The 27,044-nt window shown below is 39.2% G+C and overlaps 1 protein-coding gene across 1 annotated transcript; it reads left to right on the top strand.

Annotated features, from left to right (window-relative positions):
• Positions 1–195: 195 nt before the first annotated feature.
• Positions 196–27,044, top strand: epyc (epiphycan). Its single transcript, XM_058416534.1, has 10 exons — positions 196–475; positions 4,244–4,415; positions 18,998–19,193; positions 19,445–20,380; positions 20,612–20,764; positions 21,126–21,245; positions 21,823–21,981; positions 23,183–23,385; positions 23,960–24,055; positions 26,508–27,044. The coding sequence occupies exons 1-10, from the start codon at positions 429–431 to the stop codon at positions 26,676–26,678; spliced, it is 2,253 nt and encodes a 750-aa protein (XP_058272517.1). The 5' UTR covers positions 196–428; the 3' UTR covers positions 26,679–27,044.

Genomic DNA, 27,044 nt, shown 5'->3' with positions numbered 1-27,044 from the left:
TACTTAATTCTTATTCTCTTATCCAGAAAAAAAGCAGAACGCTTTGGGGGGCCGGCTTTTTGTGTATTTTGTTTCCGCAGCAGGTTCTTCCTTTGTGCGTGTGTGTTTATGCATATATGTGTGTAAGTGTGTGTGTGTGTTAACTTTGCCGTGGTGTGGGCTGGGTGCTGCTGCTCCTGCAGATGTGACCAAAACCAATCGCTCCCCTCTGCTCGGCCTCAGTGCCTACCTTCGCGCACACACTGCAGGTAGAGCACCCGGGGTCTAGGAGCGCATACACACCCACACACACCCGTACACACACACACACACATATTCACACATCCCTATACACTACAATATACAAACACACACATATACACACCCATACCCCTTCTCAAAGCTGCCGTGAGAGACCCGTTACTCTGGGCAGGCCCACCACCCTGTGCATGTCCAAGCTGAAGTGCAGGACCATCTGGAAAAGCGGGACACAGAGGTAAGCTCATTTACGCTAGTGCTATTTAATACAAATGAGGAAAATTCTTCACTTTTCGCTATTAGACTTAATAATTAATAATATAGCAGCTTATGCAGATTATTCCTGCTGTCCTGATATACACCTGAGCTGAATTACAGTTCTGTATTAGGCCTTGGATTAATGTGTTCTGTAGATACTGTTGTTCCTAATGTTATTATAATGTTATTTTATATCAGAACCTAATTAGTATTTGTGATTAGTCATGCTAATGAATCATGAACACTAGCAGAATCTGAAAATATCATCTCATTGATAGGCTTGCATGTGGATTATGAGGAAATGTGAAAATGCTGCACTGGATTGCTGAATATGTGCAAGGATGTTTATTTAAGGAATTAAGATATTAAGATGTTCATTTAAGATATTAAGCTACTGGTTTAAGGAATTAAGATATTCATTTTAGTGGTTAAAATTCTAATTTATATGCTGCACAGCATTTGTGCAAACAGACCGATTGACTGACGACGGAGCGATTATGTCGTTCCGTGATCTGCAGTGGAATTTGTAAAATCAATGAATATCTAGAGGATCCAGCGCCAAGGAAAACACACGCATATATCCATGCTGTGCACACTAAACACACTCATGGGAGTGTATAAAAGCCCAGCTGTGTGTGAAGCACAGTCCCTCTTTCACTGTGTCCCTTCTGAGTTTTTGATGCTTTCAGAAAACAGGACACAGAAAAGCCTCGCTCTCCCTGCAGAGGTGCAGACGAAAAGATCCTGCACTTCTGCCACGTTCTAAACCAATCACGTCTATTTAAAAAAAAAAATAGATCATCTTTTCCAGTGTGTACTGTTATGAATTAAGAAAAAAAAAAGCCACAAGGAAGAGATTTATACATCATCACAAATCCAGAAAGTGTAAAAAATAGCAAGTGGCAAGTTGACTGAAAGATCTGTGTGTCTGTCTGTGAGAGTGTTACAGTCATGAGTCAATGAGTCCATGGGATTTTTCCCCCCTCTCTGCACTCAGCTGCCATCCTGTCCACAACCCCTGGTGGAATTTCGAGTATGAGCGCGGAGACAGATTGGGATATGTACTTATAAAGAAGCTCTGTCAAAGCTTTTTTACTCTCTCTCTCTCTCTCTCTCTCTCTCACACACACACACACACACACAACCACACATAATCCCCTTTAACCAAACTTTCTCCATCTCACCTTGAGGACCAGAACTTCATCCACATCCACGTGCCCTCTCTCTGTGCTCACACCTCTCCTCCCTCGCCTCTTCTCGATCACTTCTCTCAGTTCTTCTCCGGGTTAGACGTTCCTCAGACGTTCTCTAAGCCAGGCCTCGTCTGTGATCCTACACTGAAAGAGACAGTGGATTATATGATATTTATAACCTAGCTAAAAGTCATCTATGACTACTGTCACAACCTGACCAGTCTAGGGTTGGTGTTGCCGGTGACGAGAATAAAATTAGAGAACAGCTACGCTCCTTTTCTCCTGTCCCAGCTCACAGTGACCACAATAAAGATTTTTACAAGCTGAAAAGTTTATTATTTCACAGATCAATCATAAACTAGCAGCACATAACTTCGGAAAGGGGATCCAGGCCAAAAAAGCAGACCAAAGTTAGAAAAGTTGAAACGAAATAGTCTTCCCTAGCTCCCTAGCTGGCCAAAACCAGGAGAAAACAGAGTTCATAAAAAATAAAAGGCAATCCCCAACCTACTGCTTCAGAAATAATGAAGAATTGTTTGTGTATATCAGTTTATTCTAGTTCTCTCTTTCATTACATGACTAAATTCTTTTTTTTTATTTTTGAATCGTGGATTCTGATTGGTCAGGAGGTGTTCATTTTTATATAACAACACAAGTGCAGCTCCGAATCCCAGGTTTATATTCACAAGCTTGTTCGAATGGGTTACCGTTTCTATAGCAACCGTCCACGTAGGCCATCGTGAAATGGACGCTCTTTGTTATTTAACTCTGTAAAACAGGCACTTATTTAAGCAGAAATGGGACGTTCAGGCCTACTGTAGTCAGCAAGTCTCATACAGCAACGTAAGCACAAATTCCGGACTCCAAAAAAATGCTGCCATGTGAGTGGATTTGAAATGAGACATCTTGATTCATTTCTAACCACAACAATAAAAGAAAGAAAATAAAACAGCTCACTTCCAGACAACTGCACTGAAACCTACACCACACTTACTCACCCTTACTCACTTTAGGTCACTGGTTTGAACGGGGACTGCTGTTTGGTCTTATTCCTGTGGTGAAGTTTTTTACGCTTTAGACCTCAGGCTCATCTGATTGTCAGCGTTTTTGTAATGACTCCCTGAGAAATGTGGATTTCTAAAGCTGGGATTGATCAAATACACCAGTGCACTTAAGGACAGGCTCGTGGATTTGAGCTCAGAGTTACTCGGACCAACAGAACGGACATACAGTATCTGTTATATATCAGACGGCAGTGCTCGATTCTGATTGGTCAGGAGGTGTGCTCTTGATGAGATGTTAACGCTTTTGTAGTAACGTCGTATACGGTTACGGTTAGATTATGACTTGAATACGTGTGGGATCGTCAAGATGGTCAGTTTAGTGATAACCAGAACTATTTTCAACAACATTAGATTTAACTATAAATGGTAAGATATTAAAATATTCTATGGGAATAAAACATATCCTTAGAGGAGAATAAATAATGCATTACGTAGATGTATTAAATAAAAGTGCTCCACAGTAGTGCTTCACACTACTCCATCACTGATTATTTTCCCATACCCAAAGATCCTGTTGTGCATTGTATATACTCAATATAAACTATAGCCAGAAAGGATAACATGATAACTGAGAAAAATTTGTTTTATCAAGATTTGAGTTTCACCTATAAGTCATGTTAAAGCATCTTATTCTGCTTAGAACTTCTGCAGATTTCTCAGTAATTAGAGTGAAACTAATAAGAAAGGTATGCAGGCACGTCTCCAGGGACTCCGGGAAGTTAAATAAAGCAGCCTGAGCTGCCCTGGGCTGACTAGGAGTGCTGTGCAGGATTAGGGTTAAAGGTTTAGGGTTAAGGTAAAGGGCTTAGTGTTTATGTTTATGGGCTAGGGTTAAGGTAAAGGGATCTAGGATTAAGGTTTGGGTTTAGGATTTAGAGTTAGGAGTAAGGTTAGGATTTAGGAGTTATGGTTTATGTTTATGGGTTAGGATTAGGGAAAGGGAACTAGGATTAAAGTTTGGGTTTAGGATTTTTTTTGTTAGGTTAAAGGTCACAATTTAGAGGTTATGGTTAAGGTAAAGGGGTTAGTGATTATGTTTAGGATCAGGGAAAGGGATCTAGGACTAAGGTTTGGGTTTAGGATTAGGGTAAGATTTAAGCTTAGGATTTAGGGGTAAGGGTTAAGGTAAAGGGGTTAGTGTTTATGTTTAGGGGTTAGTATTAAGGTAAAGGGATCTAGGATTAAGGTTTGGGTTTAGGATTAAGGTTAGGATTTAGTTGTTAGGGTTTAGAGGTTAAGGAAATCGCTTTGGCTGAATGCACATCGTGATGAAGTCCACATAACACCTCTTGTCCCAAATGCAATTTAATCTAGCGTCCCTGATTTTGTGCTGATTTCTGTGATCACAAAAATCCCAGGGGACTACCATGCAGTGTAATGAAGAGAATTTCCCCAGTTTTAATCTTATAATTGTGTACTAAAAACCACACCGCCCAAGCAAACATGAGACGTTTGTATGCTCCCATTCATTCAGATATTTCCTTCTGACAGGTGGATGATGATGATGATGCCATGCAGGTTAGTTTTGGGACTCCTGGTCCTGAATATGGTTCTGGCTTTTCCCCCAAGAAACCCCAGACAAGCAGACCCAGACAACTACGATGATGACCTTGACAAGATGGACGTCGAATATTACGATGAGCTGACCACGGAAGAACCTGAGGTGGGAAAGTGAAAGTGCTGTGTGTTGCGGGTGAAAATACTTTCCAAGATAACGACTAAATCATTTGTAAGGATAGTTAAATGCTTGGATTTTTATTATATAAATCCGCAAGGTTTTTCCACAAGTTTTCCAAAGTTTATTGCATTATTGCTGATTATGTATTTTAAGAGTGGAGTTGTGGAGTTTTTATGTGGAGTTTTCAAAAGAGCAAATTATATGAATCTGATAGCTGTTTATAGTGTGACTATACACTGATCAGGCATAACATTATGACCACCTGCCTAATATTGTGTAGGTTCCCCTTTTGCTGCCAAAACAGCCCTGACCCATCCTGCACTGTGTATTCTGACCCCTTTCTATCAGAACCAGCATTAACTTCTTCAGCAATTTGATCAACAGTAGCTCGTCTGTTGGATCGGATCACACGGGCCAGCCTTCACTCCCCACGTGCATCAATAAGCCTTGACCGTCCATGATCCTGTCGCCGGTTCACCACTGTTCCTTCCTCGGACCACTTTTGATAGATACTGACCACTGCAGACCGGGAACACCCCACAAGAGCTGCAGTTTTGGAGATGCTCTGATCCAGTGGTCTAGCCAACACAATTTGGCCCTTCAACTCGCTCAAATCCTTACGCTTGTCCATTTTTCCTGCTTCTAACATCAACTTCATCTGTCAGTGCTCAGAATGTTATGGCTGATTGGTGTATACTGGGTATTGAATGAGGGATGTTCCAGACAAACAGATTAGGTGTGCAACTGTTAATATGGTGAAGATTTTATGAAGAAGACTTTACGCTTCGTAAAACACAACACCCTGAAATATTGTTGTTGAGACTTTAAAAATGAGAGGCTGGTGAAGGAACAACTATAACACAAGGGATACCAGGAACTCATTAGTTTCATGAATGTTTCCGAACATTAAATCTAACTATAAATAAAAAATAAATGGGATGAAGAGTTATTTAATGAATTTAATGAATAGAATGTGTTGGCAGATTGCTGTGGTATAAGAGGAATAACACTTCAGGGTGTGCTTTTATAGGAAAGTATTGCAGTTCAGTACAGAAACAGTAACTTGTTCATAACAGCATTACATATGGAGTTTTTCTTCTGTACTTAAATGCCTGTATTCTTCGTACATAGGAGCCGAATAGGTTTGTATTGGAGAAGAAGCAGATTCTATGAGACTGGCCAAAATATTAACACTAATGCAGTTGATCTGATTTCAGCTCAAAATCGAGAGCTCTGTAATAGACCATATTCTTACATTGTTTCTTGGTTCTATGTATCTAATAAGGACAAGTGGTAGTATTTCATTTCAATACCCTGTGCAAAAGACTGGGAAGAACCAAGTCTTTAGGTATAAGTCTCGCTTTTTCTATCATTTGTCCACAAATATTCTGCTTTTCTTCCATTACTCTGGTATAAAAAAGCTGATTTAACGTAGCTGTGTTTCCCTGAAGACCTTTCGGTGAAACGTGGGGAATTTAAAATATTTATAGTTTATCCATTTTTTCTGTTGGCTCACTTCATGTTCTTTTGGCACCGTGTTCTGGAAAAGTTGATATATCCATCTGTTTGGTTTTTCCTGCCTGTCAGGAAGACTCTTTGAAGGATTCGGCTCCAAGTTTGATCAACAGTGTTTGGTAACTGTTAGATGTCGGTGCGAGTGTCTCAGACATGTTCAGTCTGGCAGATATTTAAAAAGCAATAATGGCCACTGGCACAAGGCTCATTGATGCACATGGGGAGAGAAGGCTGACCCGTGTGATCCGATCCAACAGGCGAGCTACTGTTGCTCAAATTGCTGAAGAAGTTAATGCTGGTTCTGATAGAAAGGGGTCAGAATACACAGTGCATGACAATTGAAATTTATCACTAATGAGCAAGCCATAGGTGAGGTAAAAAAAAAAAAAAACGAGGTAAAACTCACTGAGACTGCTCACTGAAACCATTAGAGGAACCAGACTCAAAAGGGAAGCCATGCTCATCTGGGTGAATACACCAAGGCAGAAGCTCACGTTCAGATGTCAACATTTGAGCACAGATGTTTTTAACTGCTCCTTTGCACGTAAATAGGTTAGAGATCTTATCGTTTAAAGAAAAAAGAAAAACTCTTTTGGGGTCAGGGAAGCGTTTCAGCTGCCTGAAGGCAACCTCAGAGAGAATGAGGCGGAGTTTCTTCCTGCAGGCCATTCGAGCCTACAACTAGAAGTTGGACTTCTGGACTTGTCTGAACAACACCCTCTGCCTCAGCCGGGTTTCTACAGCACATACTGCACTAACACTACACACATCTGCCACAGATCTGTATTTTTTTCATGATATTTTCACATTTTCTCTCTATTTCTCTATATTCCTACATGTATAGTGTAAATGACATTTTTATTGCAATTCTATTATTAGTGTATTTTTGGCTTTTTTTATTCTATTTTGACTATTTTTTTATGACAGATAGTTTGAAAAAGCATTTCATTACAGTGTGTATGGTTGTGTAAGTGAAAATGACATGAGGTTAAATTGAAGATCATAACGAAAGGAGTTCTGTAAAGAAATGTAAATAAAGGGTGGACAAACCTTAAATATGTTAGTTAGCCTAGCATGCAAGTGGAAGCCCTAAAGAGGAAGTCTAGTTTCAAGTTTCACCCAGAAACATAAAGGGTAGCTAAAATGATAGATAACTAGTTCAAACAGATTGGTATATAACGTCCCCTATCCTGATACAGTGGAACCTTGGCATATGAATGCACTCCCTTACAAATTTTCACCTTAAGAGTTTAAATTTTGCAAAAAAAATTGCATCTGCATACAAAGCATTTTCGGCAAATGAAAGAACCGAGCTCAAACGAACCGGCTAAGTTGCGCGTACGTCTGGGAGCTGTTCACAACTTGTCTGCGTCAGTGGAAAGCCAAGCAAAGCCAACCGAAGTGACTTTACGGATTTCTTTTCAGTCAGTGGAAGCTGTTTGGAAAGATTCAACCCTTCATACCAACGTTGTTGCCTTCAGCATGTGCTCAAATGCTAGGTGATTTTTCGGGTGTTTTTTTGTTGACAGATTGGTGGCGTGGGTGGTCTGATATATTTTTAGCCCAAGCTTGGTGGCAAGACTTCCTGTGAGGAGCCTGTGAGGGTTGTGGTAGCTTAGTGGTTAAGGTGTTGACCTACTGATCAGAAGGTTCTGAGTTTGAATCCCAGCTCCTTTGGATAGTATGAAGAGTGCAAAAGTTTGTACACCCTTAGGACAGTTTGAATGCAGACCCTTAAGAAAGTATGAGCAGTGCTGTGGAAATGGAGTGCAAAAGTTTGTACACCTTTAGGACCGTATGAATAGGGATGTGGAACTTTAGTGACTAAGGTGTTGGATCAGAAGATTGAGTCCCAGCTCCACCAAGCTGCCACTGCTGGGCCCCTGAGCAAGGCCCTTAACCCTCAATTGCTCAGTTGTATCAAAATAGATTTTTGTAAGTTGCTCTGGATAAGGCCAGAAATGTAAATGACCCTTGACATTGAATGCTTGGCTTGGGTCAGTTCTTTGTAAGCAGCCACACAGTTTACATACGCTTCAGATTAATAATATTGGTCATATTTTTGGGTGGCTGGAACGGTCTATTTGCATTTACATTATTCCTTATAGGAAATATATCTGTATATCTGGAGTAGCTGGCTGTTTTGATGATGATGATGATGATGATGATGAAGAAGAAGAGAACAGCCTAAATATCACAACTGAAATTGAAACTGATTTACACACTAGTTTTCAGTCACATTTCAATGATATTCCATTATAACTGATGATAATTGATTTATGATTGTCGCCTCAATTCAACGCAATCGTTGCAACGATACGAACTATCCATTATTTACACCCTAAATCAGAAGAAAACTTTAGTTTATCCTCAAAATGTTTAAATCTGCTAGTCTGCCAGGCAACTATGACTAAAAACAAGAGCTTTTATGCCTGAAACAAGACAGGACGGGATTTAAAAATCTCAAAGATGGGAGGAGCCAGAGCCTGATCATGACATGAGTGATAGAGTAGACAGTATACAGATATACTGTAGGCTTTAAAAATCTAATTATCCAATTCAACACACTTTGAGTTGAAAGAGAGAGAGAGAGAGAGAGAGAGAGAGAGAGAGAGAGAGAGAGCAAGAGAGAGAGAGCTTAGGTAGGTTGGGATATGGGGTAAGAGAGGGCGAGAGAGAGAGAGAGAGAGCAAGAGAGAGAGAGCTTAGGTAGCTTGGGATATGGGGTAAGAGAGGGCGAGAGAGAGAGAGAGAGAGAGAGAGATTGGGATATGGTATCTTAGGTAGCATGGGATGTGGTAGCTTAGTGGCTAAGGTGTTGGATCACCAAGCTGTCACTGCTGGGCCCATGAGCAATAAAAATGGGATAAAATGTAAGTCACACTGGATAAGGCCGTCTACTAAATGCCAGAAATGTAAATGTAATGAGAGAGAGAGAGAGAGAGAGAGAGAGAGAGAGAAGGGAAGGGAAGGGAAGGAAGTGAGAAAGGGAGGAAGGTCAGAAGGCTAGCATCGCCTTACATGCATTCATTTGCTCTTACGTAGTTCTGCTTTATGTTATCAGTAGCTCTTTAAAAACATCGGCATGTTTTGTATGTAACATGTTTTAGCAATAAATGGAGGAAGTGGAAATGGAGGGGGTGGAAATTTCTGCTCCAGAGTAAAATGTGTTGCTTTAAAACACATAAAGGTGCATGTATAAATTTCCAAATCCTCCCTTTGACCTATGCAGAATTAATTACAAATGAATGGTACAAACAGATGAAGATTCAAACTATTACAGAAATTGTAAGGATTTATAAGATTGATATTGTAAATATTGCTTTGTTCCAGTCCCAGTGGTCTAGGTCAAACTTACTTAAACAACACAAATAAAATTAAAAGAAGACACAAAAAACAGTTTGATCGGTCAAACAGTGTTCCAAGGATGCCTATATTTCCTATAAGTGCACTGGAAGGTTTCAGCTGTGTTTGCAAGGTAAAAATTCCTAGTAAAAATGCAAAAACTTCCTAATTTGCAACCATTACTTCAGTAGATTTCAGAAGACTTCATCATCAGACACAGTGAATGACATTTTCATGACTATAAATTTTGACTTCAAATATGATCGCCCCTCAGATGAAGAATAAAAGAGAGAAGGGGACACTGATTTTACCCACTGCACCTTTGGAACAGGAAGATATCAAAATAAAAGTGAATTAGTTAATAAACTAGCTATAAAGTGAATATACTTCTTCAGGATCATTTGTCCATATCGTGTCTAAAACATCACTTATTCCACATTCATTTCCTATTTATAGATCTGCTGTATAAGGACAATCTCACAGTCACAATCATGTGGTTACACTAAATAATGTCACGGCTGTGTGAAAGCCACGCCTATATTCGGTATATCCGCACTACCGCTTGTGTAATGTTGCTTAATTCAACAATGTAGGACAAAACTGACCATCCTGGACCTTTTAGTTTAAAACTCAGACCCATGTTTGTGAAAATACAACAAATCTATATTTGTTAGTAACAACGAATGATAATTAAACTAACACGGTCAGAGTAATAAGAGATCTTAAGATACACTATATTGCCAAAAGTATTCGCTCACCCATCCAAATAATCAGAATCAGGTGTTCCAATCACTTCCATGGCCACAGGTGTATAAAATCAAGCACCTAGGCATGCAGACTGTTTTTACAAACATTTGTGAAAGAATGGGTCGCTCTCAGGAGCTCAGTGAATTCCAGCGTGGAACTGTGATAGGATGCCACCTGTGCAACAAATCTAGTCGTGAAATTTCCTCGCTCCTAAATATTCCACAGTCAACTGTCAGCTGTATTATAAGAACGTGGAAGTGTTTGGGAACGACAGCAACTCAGCCACGAAGTGGTAGGCCACGTAAACTGACGGAGCGGGGTCAGCGGATGCTGAGGCGCATAGTGCGAAGAGGTCGCCAACTTTCTGCAGAGTCAATCGCTACAGACCTCCAAACTTCATGTGGCCTTCAGATTAGCTCAAGAACAGTGCGCAGAGAGCTTCATGGAATGGGTTTCCATGGCCGAGCAGCTGCATCCAAGCCATACATCACCAAGTGCAATGCAAAGCGTCGGATGCAGTGGTGTAAAGCACGCCGCCACTGGACTCTAGAGCAGTGGAGACGCGTTCTCTGGAGTGACGAATCGCGCTTCTCCATCTGGCAATCTGATGGACGAGTCTGGGTTTGGCGGTTGCCAGGAGAACGGTACTTGTCTGACTGCATTGTGCCAAGTGTAAAGTTTGGTGGAGGGGGGATTATGGTGTGGGGTTGTTTTTCAGGAGCTGGGCTTGGCCCCTTAGTTCCAGTGAAAGGAACTCTGAATGCTTCAGCATACCAAGACATTTTGGACAATTCCATGCTCCCAACTTTGTGGGAACAGTTTGGAGCTGGCCCCTTCCTCTTCCAACATGACTGTGCACCAGTGACCAAAGCAAGGTCCATAAAGACATGGATGACAGAGTCTGGTGTGGAGGAACTTGACTGGCCTGCACAGAGTCCTGACCTCAACCCCATAGAACACCTTTGGGGTGAATTAGAGCAGAGACTGAGAGCCAGGCCTTCTCGTCCAACATCAGTGTGTGACCTCACAAATGCACTTCTGGAAGAATGGTCAAAAATTCCCATAAACACACTCCTAAACCTTGTGGACAGCCTTCCCAGAAGAGTTGAAGCTGTTATAGCTGCAAAGGGTGGACCGACGTCATATTGAACCCTATGGATTAGGAATGGGATGTCACTTAAGTTCATATGCGAGTCAAGGCAGGTGAGCGAATACTTTTGGCAATATAGTGTATTTTGCTTTTACATTTAGCAGGCGCCCTTATTGAGAGTGACTTACAATTTATCTCATTTTACACAACTGAGGGTTAAGGGCCTTACTTAAGGGCCCAGCAGTGGAAGGTTGGTGGACCTTGGATTTGATCTCACAACTTTCCAATCAGTAGTCCAACACCTTAAAGGAGAAGTTCACTTCCAGAACAAAAATCATCAAGATGTTTTCAAGATGTTCATGTCTTTCTTTCTTCAGTCATAAAGAAATGATGATATGATCATTTCTTGATGAAATGTAAACATTTCAGAATTTTTCTCCATATAGTGGACTTCTTTGGTTCCTACGAGTTTGACCTTCCACAAGGTCGTTTAATTGCAGCTTCTAAGAGCTCTAAAGCTCAATCCCAGCCCAGAAGAAGGCTCTTATCTAGCCAGACGTTCTGTCGTTTTTTTTAGAAAAATAAAAAATTGTATACTTTTTAACCAAAAAAGCTCATCTAGCACTAGCTCTGGGATGCGCGTCCGCAACGCTACATATTACCTAATCACGTCGAAAAGTCACGCGTGACGTAGGCGGAGCTACAGACCCAGTGTTTACAAAAGGAACGTGCAAAGACCAAGGAAGTGCAAATAAGTCAAAAGCCACTTCCCACATTGTACAAAATCATTACGAACCTGATAAAATATTTTCTGCAAAATAACACTTTTGGTCTCACTTTTTTTTCATTAGTTACACTTCATGACAGGTTTGTGTAACATTGCCAGAGTTTATTACTATTGAGAATTAAATAAAGAGAAAAATTAAACAAGTGTTCTATCAGATATCTACATCTCTGTGTGTAAGAACCTGCTTATATAAATAAGTGTTTAAGGTAAGACTACACGATACTGTAATCCAACATCTGTCTTACAGTTAATATTAGACCTAGTGTGTGTGTGTGTGTGTGTATGTGTGTGTGTGTGTATGTGTGTGTCATCCAGGGTGGATTTTGTCACACTGTTTCCAGTTTTCCTGACACTGGCTTACGAATTCTTACTGTAATTTAATGAACGTGTGAAACAAAGTCAGAGACTCTTCACTCAGGGCTAGACTTTCTAGCTTTTTCATAGAGAGGTTCAAAAACCTTTATATAAATAAATAAATAAATAAATAAATAAATAAATAAATAAATAAATAAATAAATATATACTGATATATGCACTGTGGCTTTAGTGGTTTAGTCTCTCAGCTCACTGGGAGTCTCCCTGTGCTTTGTGGTTTCCTCCAGGTTCTCCAGTTTCCTCCTCCAGTCCACAGACCTTCATTATAGGCTGATTGTCATTTCTAAATGATCTGTAGTGTGTGAATGGGTGTGTGAGTGTGTGTGGGTTGGGTCCAGGGTGTCCCATGACTTGTGCCCTGAGGCCCCTGGGATAAACTCCAGGTTCCCCTGTGCAGTATAAGCAGTACAGAAGATGGATGGATGGATGGATATACTGATATAAACTGAAATAGACACAGTTGGCTATCATTACTGCTAGCTTGGAAAAAAATAGAATAAAAAAATCCATTCTGTGTATTAAACACTCTGACAAATGTGTGACTCACACTGACCATTGGTCTTGTTTTGTCCATTGCTCATACCTCCGTGACCTCAGATCATCTCAGTGCATTTCATTTCACTTTCTCCGGCTGCGTATGAGGATTTTTATTAGACTATATATCATGATTTAGCATCGGTGTATGTGTTGGCTGTAACGTGTCGGTTCTCCGGCTTATTTTAGCCTGCATTTCTTTGCTCCTCGTCTCCCCGCAGATATGTGTGTTTGCATTGGGAGGTGGGGGGGTTGGGGGATCTGATGGTCAGGAGGTGGGGTAGACTTCCAGCTAGCACAGAGTCGGGCCTTGTTGCCTCTCAGAAGCTTTCGGTGTCATTACACTAAAACTCCTGTTATACCTATTAAACGCTCACTTAGCCTTCAGCAAGGGAATTTGTTTAGTGTCTAGTTATGACGTTCCGCTAACTCGTGCTAATCACACAGACTGTTAGCTTTAGTTTTTGTGACAGTTTTCTCATTGAGAAAAGCCTTGATTACTTTGTGTAGAAGAAACACTGTGCAGGAAAAAGATTTTCTGCCTCCATGTATGTCTTGGTTCCACATGGACCATTCACATGTTGATGATAGACTCTGCTTTTCGAGCGTGTCTGAGGAGCGAATGCTGCGGAATGTGGTGTCATGGCGCCACATTCTGGTTTGTCGTGAAACTGCAAAACTGACAGACCGGAGACTCAGGACTGGATCTTATTTCCTCTGTCATATTTCTTCTCATTTCAGTACACATGCATATTGTGGAACTTTTTGAAATCATTTACTTGCAGCAAGATTCATGATTTAAAAAGAGCGTGACCAGTCCAGCCATTACACCACACATCTAAAGCTCATTAGCATTACTGAGTGTGAGATGGCAAGACACTTTAAAAGTGTGGATGCTCCGATAGCTGAGATTATGACCCTCACTGGAGAACATTAGCAGTGTGAATGTGCATCTTACTTGTCTCAGGTTGTTCTGACGTGTTGAGACAGGCGGCCTTTTCAGATGTATAAGGAGTCTTGATGTCTTTGGGATTCCTAAGCTGTCAGAAAGGGCTAAAATATAAAGTCCATGCAAAAAAATATATATATATAAATAAATAAATAAATAAATAAATAAATAAATAAATAAATAACAAAGAGTTGAAGTATTTTTAGTGCAAAATATTCTAGTCAACAAGAATCTCTATATAGAATTTCTTGATACATTAAAAAGCTACATGAAATAAATGAATAGTCTTAAAATAACAGCTTTTATATAGACTTAGCTTAATGTTCACATTTCCTGAAAGTTTTAACTAACTAGACATCGGAAAGGATGTTACACACCTCCAGGATTAGAGGAGAAGGAAACGGAGCATGGTGATGTGAAAGCATGATGGTTTTTGGTCGTTTTGTAAACCAGAAGATTCCATGTCCTTAGAGTCCATCTATAAAGTTGAGGCCTAACCCTTAATAAATAAATATAATATAATAACGTTTATTTATACAAACTCAAAATCTCAAAGTGATTTCGATAGAAGATTTGGACAGAAAATAAAAACATACGATGAAACAATATAATATTTAATATGTTTTAAACATTAAAATAAAGAAAGCAATATTATAATTATAAATACAAGCATTCAAAGATATAAAGTATTAAATAATAATTAAAAATAAATATAAATAAATGTAATGTAATTCTATGTAATTATAAAATAATAATATGTATGTAATTACATAATAATCACATGAATAAAAACATAATTTAAAAATATGTTTAATTCAAGAAAAAAAAGGGGGAAAAAAGAATTATAATAAATTCTATAATAAAAGGGGGGAAGGATTACAATAAATTAAAATGTAAAAAGATCAAATCAATAAAAATATTCGCATGTATTAACACATAATGCTTATATTTATAATAATCAAGCTACTTCAGAGGTGAAGCCACAAGCTGCTAATTCATTTAGTAATTTATTCAAGATATGTGTTTTTAATTTATTTATTTATTTATTTATTTATTTACTTTTTTACGTTTTTTTTTTATTTCAATAAGCTTCATGTTTCAGGATGTTATCAGTGCTTTATCCCAAAGAAATATTCAGTGGTGGTTAACATACAAGCAGCTACCCAGCAAACACAGAACACTGCTCTAACGTTATTATATGGTTCCAATGTGATTATTATATAATAATGTAATCACATGAATAAAAACATCATTTAAAAATATGTTTAACTGAAGAAAAAAGAGGGGGAAAAAAGAATTATAATAAATTAAAATGTAAAAAGATCAGGCTTAGCTTAATTTCCTGAAGGTTTTAATTAACTAGACCCGCCCATCCTTCAGTAGCTACAGCCCATTCTCACTTATTGTCAAAGACAAAGACCAACATCAGCCAGGTGTATTCTCAAAACATCAGGATATTGAGACCATCATCTAACCATGACACCACCATTTGAGATCTGCCAGTTGTACAGGTTACATTGAGGACCATCAGAACGAGCATCACGGATACCCACTTCATTCATGACTCTTTTACTACTGTAAATAAGTTGCTTTGCCTAAAACATCAACTATTTGTTTTATGTTTTGCATCACTAGCCTTAATGATAAACTGATGGCAAGTTCAGTGATAATGGAGTCTACATCAGTGAGCGTTCCAAAACTTTGGGAGGAAGTAAGGAAAGACGCAACACTGTCCCGTGATCAGAGACAAAAATAAAGAGATATGTCTCCAACAATCCCAGATATGGATTGATGAAAAGGAGATGCCATTTTCACTGATGAACATTGACTGGATCACTTTGCCATCATGCTGCTTCATAAGTTAAGTTGTCTTTATATTTGTCACATATACATTATAGCAGAGTGAAATTCTTCCTTTGCAAAACCCATCCTTGGAGGTTGGGATCAGAGCACAGGGTCAGCCATGATACAGCACCCCTGGAGCAGGGTGAGTTAGGGGCCTTGCTCAAGGGCCCAACTGTGGCAGCTTGGTGGTGCCAGGGTTTGAACACCCATCTTCCAGTCAATGACCCAGAGCCTTAACCAATTGAGTTACCACCACCAGTGGAAATTGAAAACGTGTCCAAAACAAAAAAAGGCAAAACTGTGTAAAGGTTAAGGTCATTTTCCAGACCCGGAACAGGACATACCGCTAAGAACAATGGACCAGTCTTTCTATGAAGAGGCTATTATTATTATTATTATTATTATTATTAAGAAACACACCCACACTCATTGCTGCAGAGGGTGTAAACTGTGGGTGAGCAGGAATCGCCTGATCTGAATCCCAGTAAGAAGGCGTTGCATCCCATTGAGACTGTATTCGAAAGAAAAGACTAAAGTCTGACTTAATTGCTGCCATAAATAACTTCCGGTTCAAGGAACTTGCAGCATGCAACACATACATAAACAGATGGATTCAAGATCTCCCATCTTCCATACACTGATAGGTTAAAGTGGAATGGCAAAAAAAATCTCGACGTTTCTGACCGCTTTCCATTAAATATAAGGCTTTTTCATTAGCATAACCATTTGGGTTTTTTTTATTTATTACCCTTAACTGGAACATAATAAAACTTACTGCACTAGTAATTAGCGTATCTATATTTATCACCAAACACACAGATAGGTCATAAAAATACTCAATATATAATTACAATATACAATACAAATACAATTTACAATACAAATATGAAGAGCTTAAAAAATGACGTAAAGCATAGTTAAACTCATACCAGAATAAAGCTCCCAAGAACATAATTTAATCAAGTATTTCTATTTCAATTCTATTTAATACTAAGCATCACATATTCCCAAACAAATTAATCAAATGAAACTTGATCTGTTGGCCATTTTTTCAACATTTAAACAATATTCGGCATCACATGCGTACATTTATGACCATGAGTGATTTAGGAGATTATATAAATAAAGGTTTTAGTATGTGTTGTCTTCTGTAGCTAAGTGTGGATGGATGACATTCAAACAACCGGCTGTAGCAGAGGTTCCCAAACATTTTGAACAAACATTATGACTTCATTTTGCGTAAATGACCCCGTACAGACATCATGAATTTTCAAGAAATTTAAAGACAAGAAAAGAAAAGAAATTTATTGGATACTCCGGGTACTCTGGTTTCCTCTCACAGTCCAAAAACATGTACATTAGGTTGATTGGTAATTCTAAATTGCCCATAGGTGTGAGTGTGAGTGTGTGGTTGTCTGTCTATATGTGTGGCCCTGTGATGGACTGGTGACCTGTCCAGGGTGTACCCCTGCCTTTCGCCCTATGTGTGCTGGGATAGGCTCCAGCAGATCCCCGTGACCCTAATTAGGAATAAAGTGGGTATAGAAAATGGATGGGTAGATGGATTTTTGTTGCTTGCTCAACTTGCTCAACTTATTTTGTTCTATTAAGTCAATCAAGGTTGACGAGGAACTAACGGGTATAGACAGATGAAGAAAATGTTTAGATTTTTTATTGAAGAAAAATTTTCAAAAAAACAAATACATTTTTTTCTTAATTTATAGGTGGCATGTTTAAACATTTTTATTTTTTCAAAAATTGCTTGTTTAACAAGTCTGTTGTCATAATTGCTGTATCTCCATCACAAAACTGACTGTACATGACTGTAGAAAGGACATTGGTCATATCACACTCCACGGTGTTTAGAATAATTTATAATTACACTCTCCGGTGTCACCCAAATGAGGATGAGGTTCCCTTTTCAGTCTGGTTCCTCTCAAGGTTTCTTCCTCATACCATCTAAGGGGGGTTTTTCCTTGCCACAGTCGCCTCAGGCTTGCTCACTAGGGATGATGTTGTCTAACATCTAGGACATTTTGCACTGTTTTTTGTTTCTTATGTTCTGTAAAGTTGCTTTGAGACAATGTTCATTGTTAACAGCGCTATACAAATAAAATTGAATTGAATTGAATAATTGAAATCCACTGCCCAGATTAAGCTTCCAGGTCTCTTAGACAGGTATCAGTGATTGGAGTGACTGCAGATTGGAACAATCTTTTCAATGTAGCAAGCAAAATGGTGAAAGCATTTTATTACCATATGGACGTCATCAGAATGAATTTGGTTCTTGGGCAGGGTACTGAGTCTTGCACCTGGTATAGTCAACATCAGTATTGCTACACAGTAAGCTGTGGAATGGATGTCCAAACTGATCTGTTCAGTGCCAAGGAATGGATATACAGGATGTATTCCCTCTCAACTTCCAGGTAGCATAGACATTGTTGCAAGAGTGAGGAACATGAATTGTGGCTTATAAGTCACTCAGACCCACAGCTGTGTATAGACATTTTGTAGAAGCCCTTATCCAGAGTAACTTACACTACCAGTCAAAAGTTTGGACACACCTTCTAATTCAATGGTCTTTCCTCATGTTTATTTATCAATGCTGAAGGCGTCCGAAATCCACAATAATGTCGTTTGAACAGCTGATATTGAGATATGTCTGCTACTGATGCTCTGTAAAGCCTTCATAACACCTCTAATCTGAGGTGCTGTTAATTGGTGATTTCTGAGGCTGGTCACTCTAAATGAACTTCTCCTCTGCAGCAGAGGTCAGTTTTGGTCTTGCTTTACTGGGATGGTCTTCATGTGAGCCAGTTTCATCATGGTGCTTGATGGGTTTTGCAAATGCACTTGACAATACTGTTCTTGCAAGAACTATTCCAGAACACCTGACCTTCGTGTCTTAAAATAACAACTGACTGTTTTTTGTTGTCATTACATATGGATTACTGAAGTCCAAGTGTGTTATTTCATAGTTTTGAAATCTCCAGTATTGTTCTAGAATGTAGAAAATGAATCCCTAAAGAAAAAACATTGAATTAAAAGGTGTGTCCAAACTTTTGACTGGTAGTATATATTTTATCTCATTTTATACAACTGAGCTTTACAAGCCTTGATCAAGGGTCCATCAGTGGCAATTAGACCTGGGATTTGAACTCACATCCTTCCAATCAGAAGTCCAACCACCTCAACCACTGAGCTACCACATCCCACATATGGTTAGGGCTAAAGGTGAAAAAAAAAATATCAAGCATGCTAGCAGAATATACCCATTGTCCTGCTAGTCTTCAGACAGCTAGTCAACAAGAACTGGCAGATATCAGCACTGGCAAAGTGTTCAGAACATATCAACACTTTTACCTTTCCTCTCCTTGCAGATTGAGATTAGCACTCTGTCTCCAGATGAGGACTACAGTCCTGCACATGGAGCCTCCCTAGAGGAAGAGGAAGAGGAAACAGAAGAGGAACTGGAAAAAGAAAATGTGGATAAAACGGAATTCCCCATAACGCCTTCACTCTTCCCATCAGGATCTGGAGTACCAGGGGTTTTGACGGGACCAGACACTCCAGGAGGTCTGTATTACACCATCCCAGTTATACACACATAATACTGTCTTCCCAACACTTTCCCACATAAAAACTACTCAATATCCATTTAACTAGCAGTTTGATTGGTTAAATGTATTTTTTCCTCATAATTCTGTAACCCTGCTCCCTTACAATGCATCACCTAAACCATTGCTCCCATCATCTCTAACTAAACTAAATCATTGTCATCATGCAGTTCTAATCAGTTTTTAACACCTAATCTTGTCTCTAACAAGAGGAAGAGCTGCGTCTGACGCCCACTGAAACCCTTCATATCTCTGGAGACTTTTTGGGTTCTGGGTTCATGCTGAGTTCTGGAGGTTCTGGGGCATCGGGAGCTTCAGGGATTTCTGGAGAGATTCCCGATGCTAGAGAATACCATTCTGGGGAGCTTCTGGGTTCTGGAGGTTCTGGGGGCTTGATTTCTGGAGGCTCAGCAGATGTAAGCTCTGGAGATATTAGTTCTGAAGGCTCTGTAGACTTTGGTTCAGGAGTCTCTGGAGACCTTGTTTTGGGAGCAAATTCTGACTTTGCTTCAGGAGTATCTAGTGGCATGGTTTCTGGAGTATCTGGAGACTTTGTTTCTGGGGTATCTGGAGACTTTGTTTCTGGAGCGTCTGGAGACTTAGTTTCTGGAACATCTGGAGACTTAGTTTCCGGAACATCTGGAGACATAGTTTCCGGAACATCTGGAGACTTTGTTTCTGGAATTTCTGGAGACCTTGTTTCTGGAGTCTCTGGAGATTTTGTCTCTGGAGTCTCTGGAGATTTTGTCTGTGGAGTATCTGAAGATTTTGTGTCTGGAGTCTCTGGAGATTTTGTGTCTGGAGTCTCTGGAGACCTTGTTTCTGGTGTCTCTGGGGACTTTGTCTCTGGAGCCTCTGGAGAAGTTATTTCTGGAGCCTCTGGGGACTTTGTCTCTGGAGACTCTGGAGAAGTTATTTCTGGAGCCTCTGGGGAAGTTATTTCTGGAGCCTCTGGGGAAGTTATTTCTGGAGCCTCTGGGGAAGTTATTTCTGGAGCCTCTGGGGAAGTTATTTCTGGAGCCTCTGGGGAAGTTATTTCTGGAGCCTCTGGGGAAGTTATTTCTGGAGATACTGAGGAACCTGATTCTACAGTTTCTGGGGACTCAGGCTCTGGACCCCCTGCGGTAACATTCATGCCTGGCAGAGGTCAGTACTATTGTCTGTAGTGGACACTGCACTTTGTATTCCATAGTGTAGAATGTGACAAGTTTCACCAAGGGTTGACTAGTTGTTTAGCTGGCCAGGTGAATAGTTTCTATTCTGATATTTAAGATCTTTTTAGTTATTACTGCTAAAGGTACAATCATACTGTCAGGGCTCTTCTTAAACTGTGGGGGTCTAATTGATCTCTTACCACATCACCTTGTCTTTACCAAGAGGAGGAGTTCTACACTACAGTTACCCCCCTCCCTGAAGAATTCTCTGGACGGCCTGAGATATCGGGGGTACCAGAGTCACCTCCTGTGACTTCAGGGCCTCCTGAGCAATCTGGGTATGATGAATGGGTAACAATCCCTACTCATGAGGAAGGTTAGTATTGCACTTGCGCTGTAGAAACTGTAATGTTAATATTTGCAACTTGGTAGAACAACGGCCTGAAATAGAGCCTCAGAGTCATAGGTAGCCTGACTGACATATATTGGATCATTTTAACTATTAAAAAAATGCAATTTCCTGTTTCATCCAGTAATGCTAACACATTTACTATACCACACATCTACTGATACATGATTTTCCTCTCCTCACATACTTTTGTGCTTCATTTAACTGGCTGTGATGGGTTAAATGTGTGTTATTTGTGTCCAACTCAAGATCTTCACTGCTCACTTTATCTCTTTGTCAAACCCTGTGCTAATCCTTCTCCTAACATCCTAACGTTGTGTGTAACAAGAGGAGGAGCTGTCTTTCACCACCCAGACCCCACATCTGGAGGGGACTGGGAGTACAACAGGTTCAGGGCTACCTAAGAGCCCTGAGCCTGATGATGAGATCATTGACATTGACGTACAAGGTTAGTGTCCTACCTGTCTATTGTGCACTTAAGGTCAACCGATATGAATATCGTGAATTACAACAACCACATAGAATTTAGCAAAATAAAAGAACATTCCTCTATGAGATAAGGTTGGTATGCTTTCATTAACATAATGTCTTATGTTATAAATTCTACATTGCTTACATTTATGACCCATTTGTTAACCCATACTAAGTGGTCATAAGGGTTAAAGCACTACAGATTAGTAATCCAGATATTTTGTAATTGCAAGAAGCCACAACATGCAAATTAGGACGAGCTGCAAACTAGCATTCATTCTTTGTTACTGTTTTCCGTGTTAGTTCAGGACAAATTCTCTTTTGAAATTGGTTCTCTGAGATCCTAAAATGCACCAGAATTTATTTACCTCCAGCTCCCAACACATGCTTACCCACAATTCATTGTTCTTAGTCGATTGCGTAAGGCATATTGTGATTATACTAAAAGGAGCAAAAAGTTCCAGCGGTTCCTGAGGACCAATTTGAGGAAACATAACTATAGTTTAATTGTTTCTTTCCTTTTTTTCCCCAACATCTACTGATTTGATGGTAAGGTATGTCCACCTGTATACTGTGTACCTGCCTGGGAGGATCAGTGTACTGTGATGACGTGAAGCTGGTGAACGTGCCTCCTCTTCCCAAAGATACCACTCACTTCTACGCCCGTTACAACAGGATCACTAAGATCAACAAATCAGACTTCGCTAACATGAGTATGTTTTAGTTTTTTTTCCAATTCTAAGAAATGTTAGTTAGAGCGGTTTGGGTATAACTTATTGATACTTTTTTCTGTCAGTATTGTTGATATTGTTGGGTTAATTATGTAACTGTTGCCTACAATATCAAGTCAAAAATATGTACATTTTGAGAAGCTTGTGTAAGTGTAAAGTAGATCAGGCTCAGTCAGCTCTCTAGCTCCCTAGGTGGTGTATCAGTATATGGTATACATGAGTTAGGGCACTGGTAAGGACTCTGGCTTATTATTCTTCATTATCAGGACACTGATGACTCAATTTCTGGTGACAATATGAGGTCATTTCCTTGCCCAAACATATCAAATCTTTCAGTTATGTTATATACAATTGTTAGCTTAATCACACATGTTTCTGTCAAGGTATTTCAGGCGAGATCGTAGGCTACATTAGCTAGTGGATTATTTAAAACAAAAATCATTAAAAACTGAAGTTATTAGACTTAAACAGTCATTAGTCTCAAAAGTTAAGTCATTAGACTTAAACAAACAGTCTATAGAACATAAAGTAAAAAATCTAATGCTAACGTACTGTATATCAGTATAAAGCTACACCAAGAACAAGCTAGTTACATTTCATTTGAGAAGCTTCAGAAACCATGTCATTTGTAAAGGAACACAGTAATCATCAATGATCCTTGGTTTTTGTGGTTCATTGTGGGATCTTTTAGGGAGCTAAAATTCTAGCACACTGGAAGGAAGACATCACTTAAAATGCCTGACTTCTTGAATGATGCCCTGACTACATTTACATTTCTAGCATTTGGCAGACACCCTTAACCAGAGAAGCTTAGAATTTATCTCATTTTATACAACTCAGGGTTAAGGGCCTTGCTCAGGGGCCCAGCAGCAGCAGCTTGGTAGGTGGGATTTGAGCGCACAATCTTCTGATCACTAGTCTAGCACCTTTACCTTCACTGGATGGAGATGCAGCCAGTGCCTTTGATGACTGTGAGATGTAGTCTAGGGCGGCCTAAGTAAGTTTAATTAAGAAGTTAATTGAGAATTACAGTGTTTGTTCACAATTCTCTAATCTTTACTATGCAACATTTCCGATCAGCTGAAAACTTTTATAGATTTATATTAACATGCTAAAACAGGCCAGAAAATTCATACCGACTTCATTCTAAATAAATGTGTTTGTATTTTTCTCGGGCATAAAGACAAACTGAAGCGGATCGATCTGACGAGTAACGCCATCTCGAAGATCGACGACGACGCTCTGTTCGGCCTGCCCGCTTTAGAGGAGCTGGTAATCCGAGAAAACAGTCTGGCTCAACTCCCAGCGCTGCCAGCCACCATGACCCTTGTGGATGCCAGTCACAATTATCTGGGCAGAACCGGCATCCAGAACGAAGCCTTCAAGGTAGGAGGGATAGAAAATTGCTTACTACTAGTTGAATATTGTTTCTAGAGGAACTTCCACAAGGACGTGTATGACAAACCCTCCAGGTAAACTAAGACTAATAGTTATGTTGCCTTTATTTGTCATATATACATTACTGCACAGTGAAATTCCTCCTTCACATATCCTATCCTTGGGGGTTGGGGTCAGAGCACAGGGTCAAGCATGATGCAGGCCCCTCTCGAGGGAGGAGGGGGGTCATTGCTCAAGGGCAGTTTGGGGCTTGAACCCTGATCGTCCCATCAACGAACCAGAGCCTTAACCACCTGAGCTACCACCACCCCCATCACTGAGTCTTGAGGACAGAGATGTTTACCCAGTAATATGAAGAGCTGTGTGTGTTTCTTTAATCCGACTGTTATAGTTAAATGTATCCATGAACAGCTATATTGACTATTTTGCTACAGCAGCATGTCTGAGGTGTTTCAGCATATTTCTTTAACCAACCCACATTTCTCAAACTTCACATCACAAGTATAGGTTTCATAGAAAAGCAGTGATAACAGCGATATCTCTCACCCTTTCTGTGTCGTAGGAAATGACCGGTCTACTTTACCTCTACCTGACAGACAACGGCATTGACCACATCCCCATTCCTTTGCCTGAGAGTCTGCGCTCTCTGCACCTACAGGTACCTGCACTCCCACCTCACTGCTGCCCCCATGTGTGCACTCCATGTGATCGCTTGACACCAAGTGACCGGTCATCACCCTTCATGCTACCTTCAAAAGACAGAATATCATACAGCGTGGCTGCAGATATCCTCAGACTCGATTTATTATAATATTTAACATGTTTTCATGTCAATTTAAATCTACAAAGTTATACATTATATTAGAATATATTATATATTAACATGCACATGTTTAGTATTCTATTATCTATTCTATAATCTTCTATTCTTCCTTTCTTAGCCTTTTATTGATTTATTTATTGAGTAAATGATCAAAAGTATACTTTGTGATACATATCATGTATCCTACAGACATCTTCACAACAAAGAATTAATTGTTTGGGGGAGTTTATATCACATTGTTTACAGCTACATAAAGGGTAAATACTGTATGTTTACATTTTAAACCTTGATTTTTAATTTGATTTAGATTTATACACCAATCAGGCATAACATTATGATCACCTGCCTAATATTTTGTTGGTCCCCCTTTTGCTGCCAAAACAGCCCTGACCCGTCCTGCACTGTGTATTCTGACCCCTTTCTATCAGAACCAGCATTAACTTCTTCAGCAATTTGATCAACAGTAGCTCGTCTGTTGGATCGGATCACACGGTCCAGCCTTCTCTCTCCACGTGCATCAATGAGCCTTGGCCACTCATGACCCTGTCGCCGGTTCACCACTGTTCCTTCCTTGGACCACTTTTGATAGATACTGACCACTGCAGACCGGGAACACCCCACAAGAGCTGCAGTGGTTCTTGAGCTTTTCCTGCTTCTAACACATCGACTTTGAGGACAAAATGTTCACTTGCTGCCTAATATATCCCACCCACTAACAGGTGCCATGATGAGGAGATCATCAGTCTTATTCACTTACCTCTTAGTGGTCATAATGTTATGCTTGATCAGTGTACATCATTCTCAGATAAATTGACTGAGCTGATATATTATTATTATTATTATTATTATTATTATTATTATTATTATTATTATTATTATTATTATTATTAAAATAAAATAAAATATAAGAACAGACAAATGAACACATTCTCAGCTTCTAAGCTTATCTCTAATAAATAGGCAAATTATTATTATTATTATTCACATTTACATACCAAGCTCGAAAAGTCTTATATATGTATACATATATATATATATATATATATATGTACACTACCAGTCAAAAGTTTGGACACATCTTTTAATTCAATGTTTTTTGTTTAGGGATTTATTTTCTACATTCTAGAACAATACTGGAGATTTCAAAACTATGAAACCACACTTGGACTTCAGTAATCCATATGTAACGACAACAAAAAACAGTCAGTTGTTATTTTAAGACACGAAGGTCAGGTGTTCTGGAATAGTTCTTGCAAGAACAGTATTGTCAAGTGCATTTGCAAAACCCATCAAGCACCATGATGAAACTGGCTCACATGAAGACCATCCCAGGAAAGCAAGACCAAAACTGACCTCTGCTGCAGAGGAGAAGTTCATTTAGAGTGACCAGCCTCAGAAATCACCAATTAACAGCACCTCAGATTAGAGGCGTTATGAAGGCTTTACAGAGCATCAGTAGCAGACATATCTCAATATCAGCTGTTCAAAGGACATTATTGTGGATTTCAGATGCCTTCAGCATTGATAAATAAACATCAGGAAAGACCATTGAATTAGAAGGTGTGTCCAAACTTTTGACTGGTAGTGTATATATATATATATATATAAAATATTGAATTTATTTATAATAATAATAATAATAATAATAATAATAATAATAATAATAATAATAAAAAATAAAATCATTTATACTAAATAAATATATTTTATTATTATATTTATTTATTTATTTATTTATAAAATCTGAATCAAGGTGTGAGACAATTATTTCTTAAAATATCAAAATAAAATAAGAGTTTAATAAAGAGCTACAGCTAAACGAAACGAACAGCAGGATTGGAAGACTTCTTGTGATGACTGATACTGGACATTTCTTCGTAGTACAGCATCGTTTTATCTGTTTATATCTGTATATATTTTATTTATGGCTGCCAAACAAATCAGTTCCTTACGGTATAGCAGCTTTCCCTCAGCAGCCTCCAAACTCCACTGATCCACTGAAGAATTTCGGGAAACACCGACACCGGAGACTCCTTCCATAAACGTTAAATAAACATGTCCTTACAGAAAACTTTATCATGTGAATAACTGCACATGCTGATAATCTGTTTACATGGTTACTATAGTAACGACAACATTTTGGAACAAGGGCATTAATATAAACCTCTTGAAGGGTAATTCTTCCACTGTTTCTGAAACTGTGCAGTGGTATAAACGTGTTATAAACACTTTATAGCTATAAAGTTGTGTTTTTATTGTTTGATTCACATTTCTTTCTTTTCTTCAGAACAACAACATCCAGATAATACACGAAGATACGTTCTGCAAACTCAATGACTTCAGCTACATGCGGATGGCGCTGGAGGACATTCGCCTGGACGGCAACCCCGTCATCCTCAGCAGAACTCCACAGGCTTATGTGTGTTTGCCACGTATTCCTGTCGGAGCCCTTATTTAAACACACACACACACACACACACACCAAATCCATTTATTTTCCTTTACGGCTGGAGTAAACACTTGTATGAATGGCCGTCTTATACAAGAGGTTTTCTGCAAACACACACACACACACACACACAGAGACAGACACACACTTTCAGCTGGTTGTTCCTCTCAATAAGGTTTTTTAAACCCCCCCACATGTGCAATAAACACACATCATTTAACATGTTTAAGTGTTAAAGATGACAAATTAAAATGATGTGTGTCTGAATATTTAAGAACAATCAGATTCCTGAAATCTGTAAGAGGAAAAATAAAAATAAAATCAGAAAAGTTTTGGAAGGGGAAAATCTTCTGCTTAAAAACTCAAACCTTTAAT

This window comes from Hemibagrus wyckioides, linkage group LG19 (genome assembly GCF_019097595.1).
Source record: "Hemibagrus wyckioides isolate EC202008001 linkage group LG19, SWU_Hwy_1.0, whole genome shotgun sequence".
NCBI lineage: Eukaryota > Metazoa > Chordata > Actinopteri > Siluriformes > Bagridae > Hemibagrus > Hemibagrus wyckioides.
This window is presented reverse-complemented; position numbering and strand designations above follow the sequence as displayed.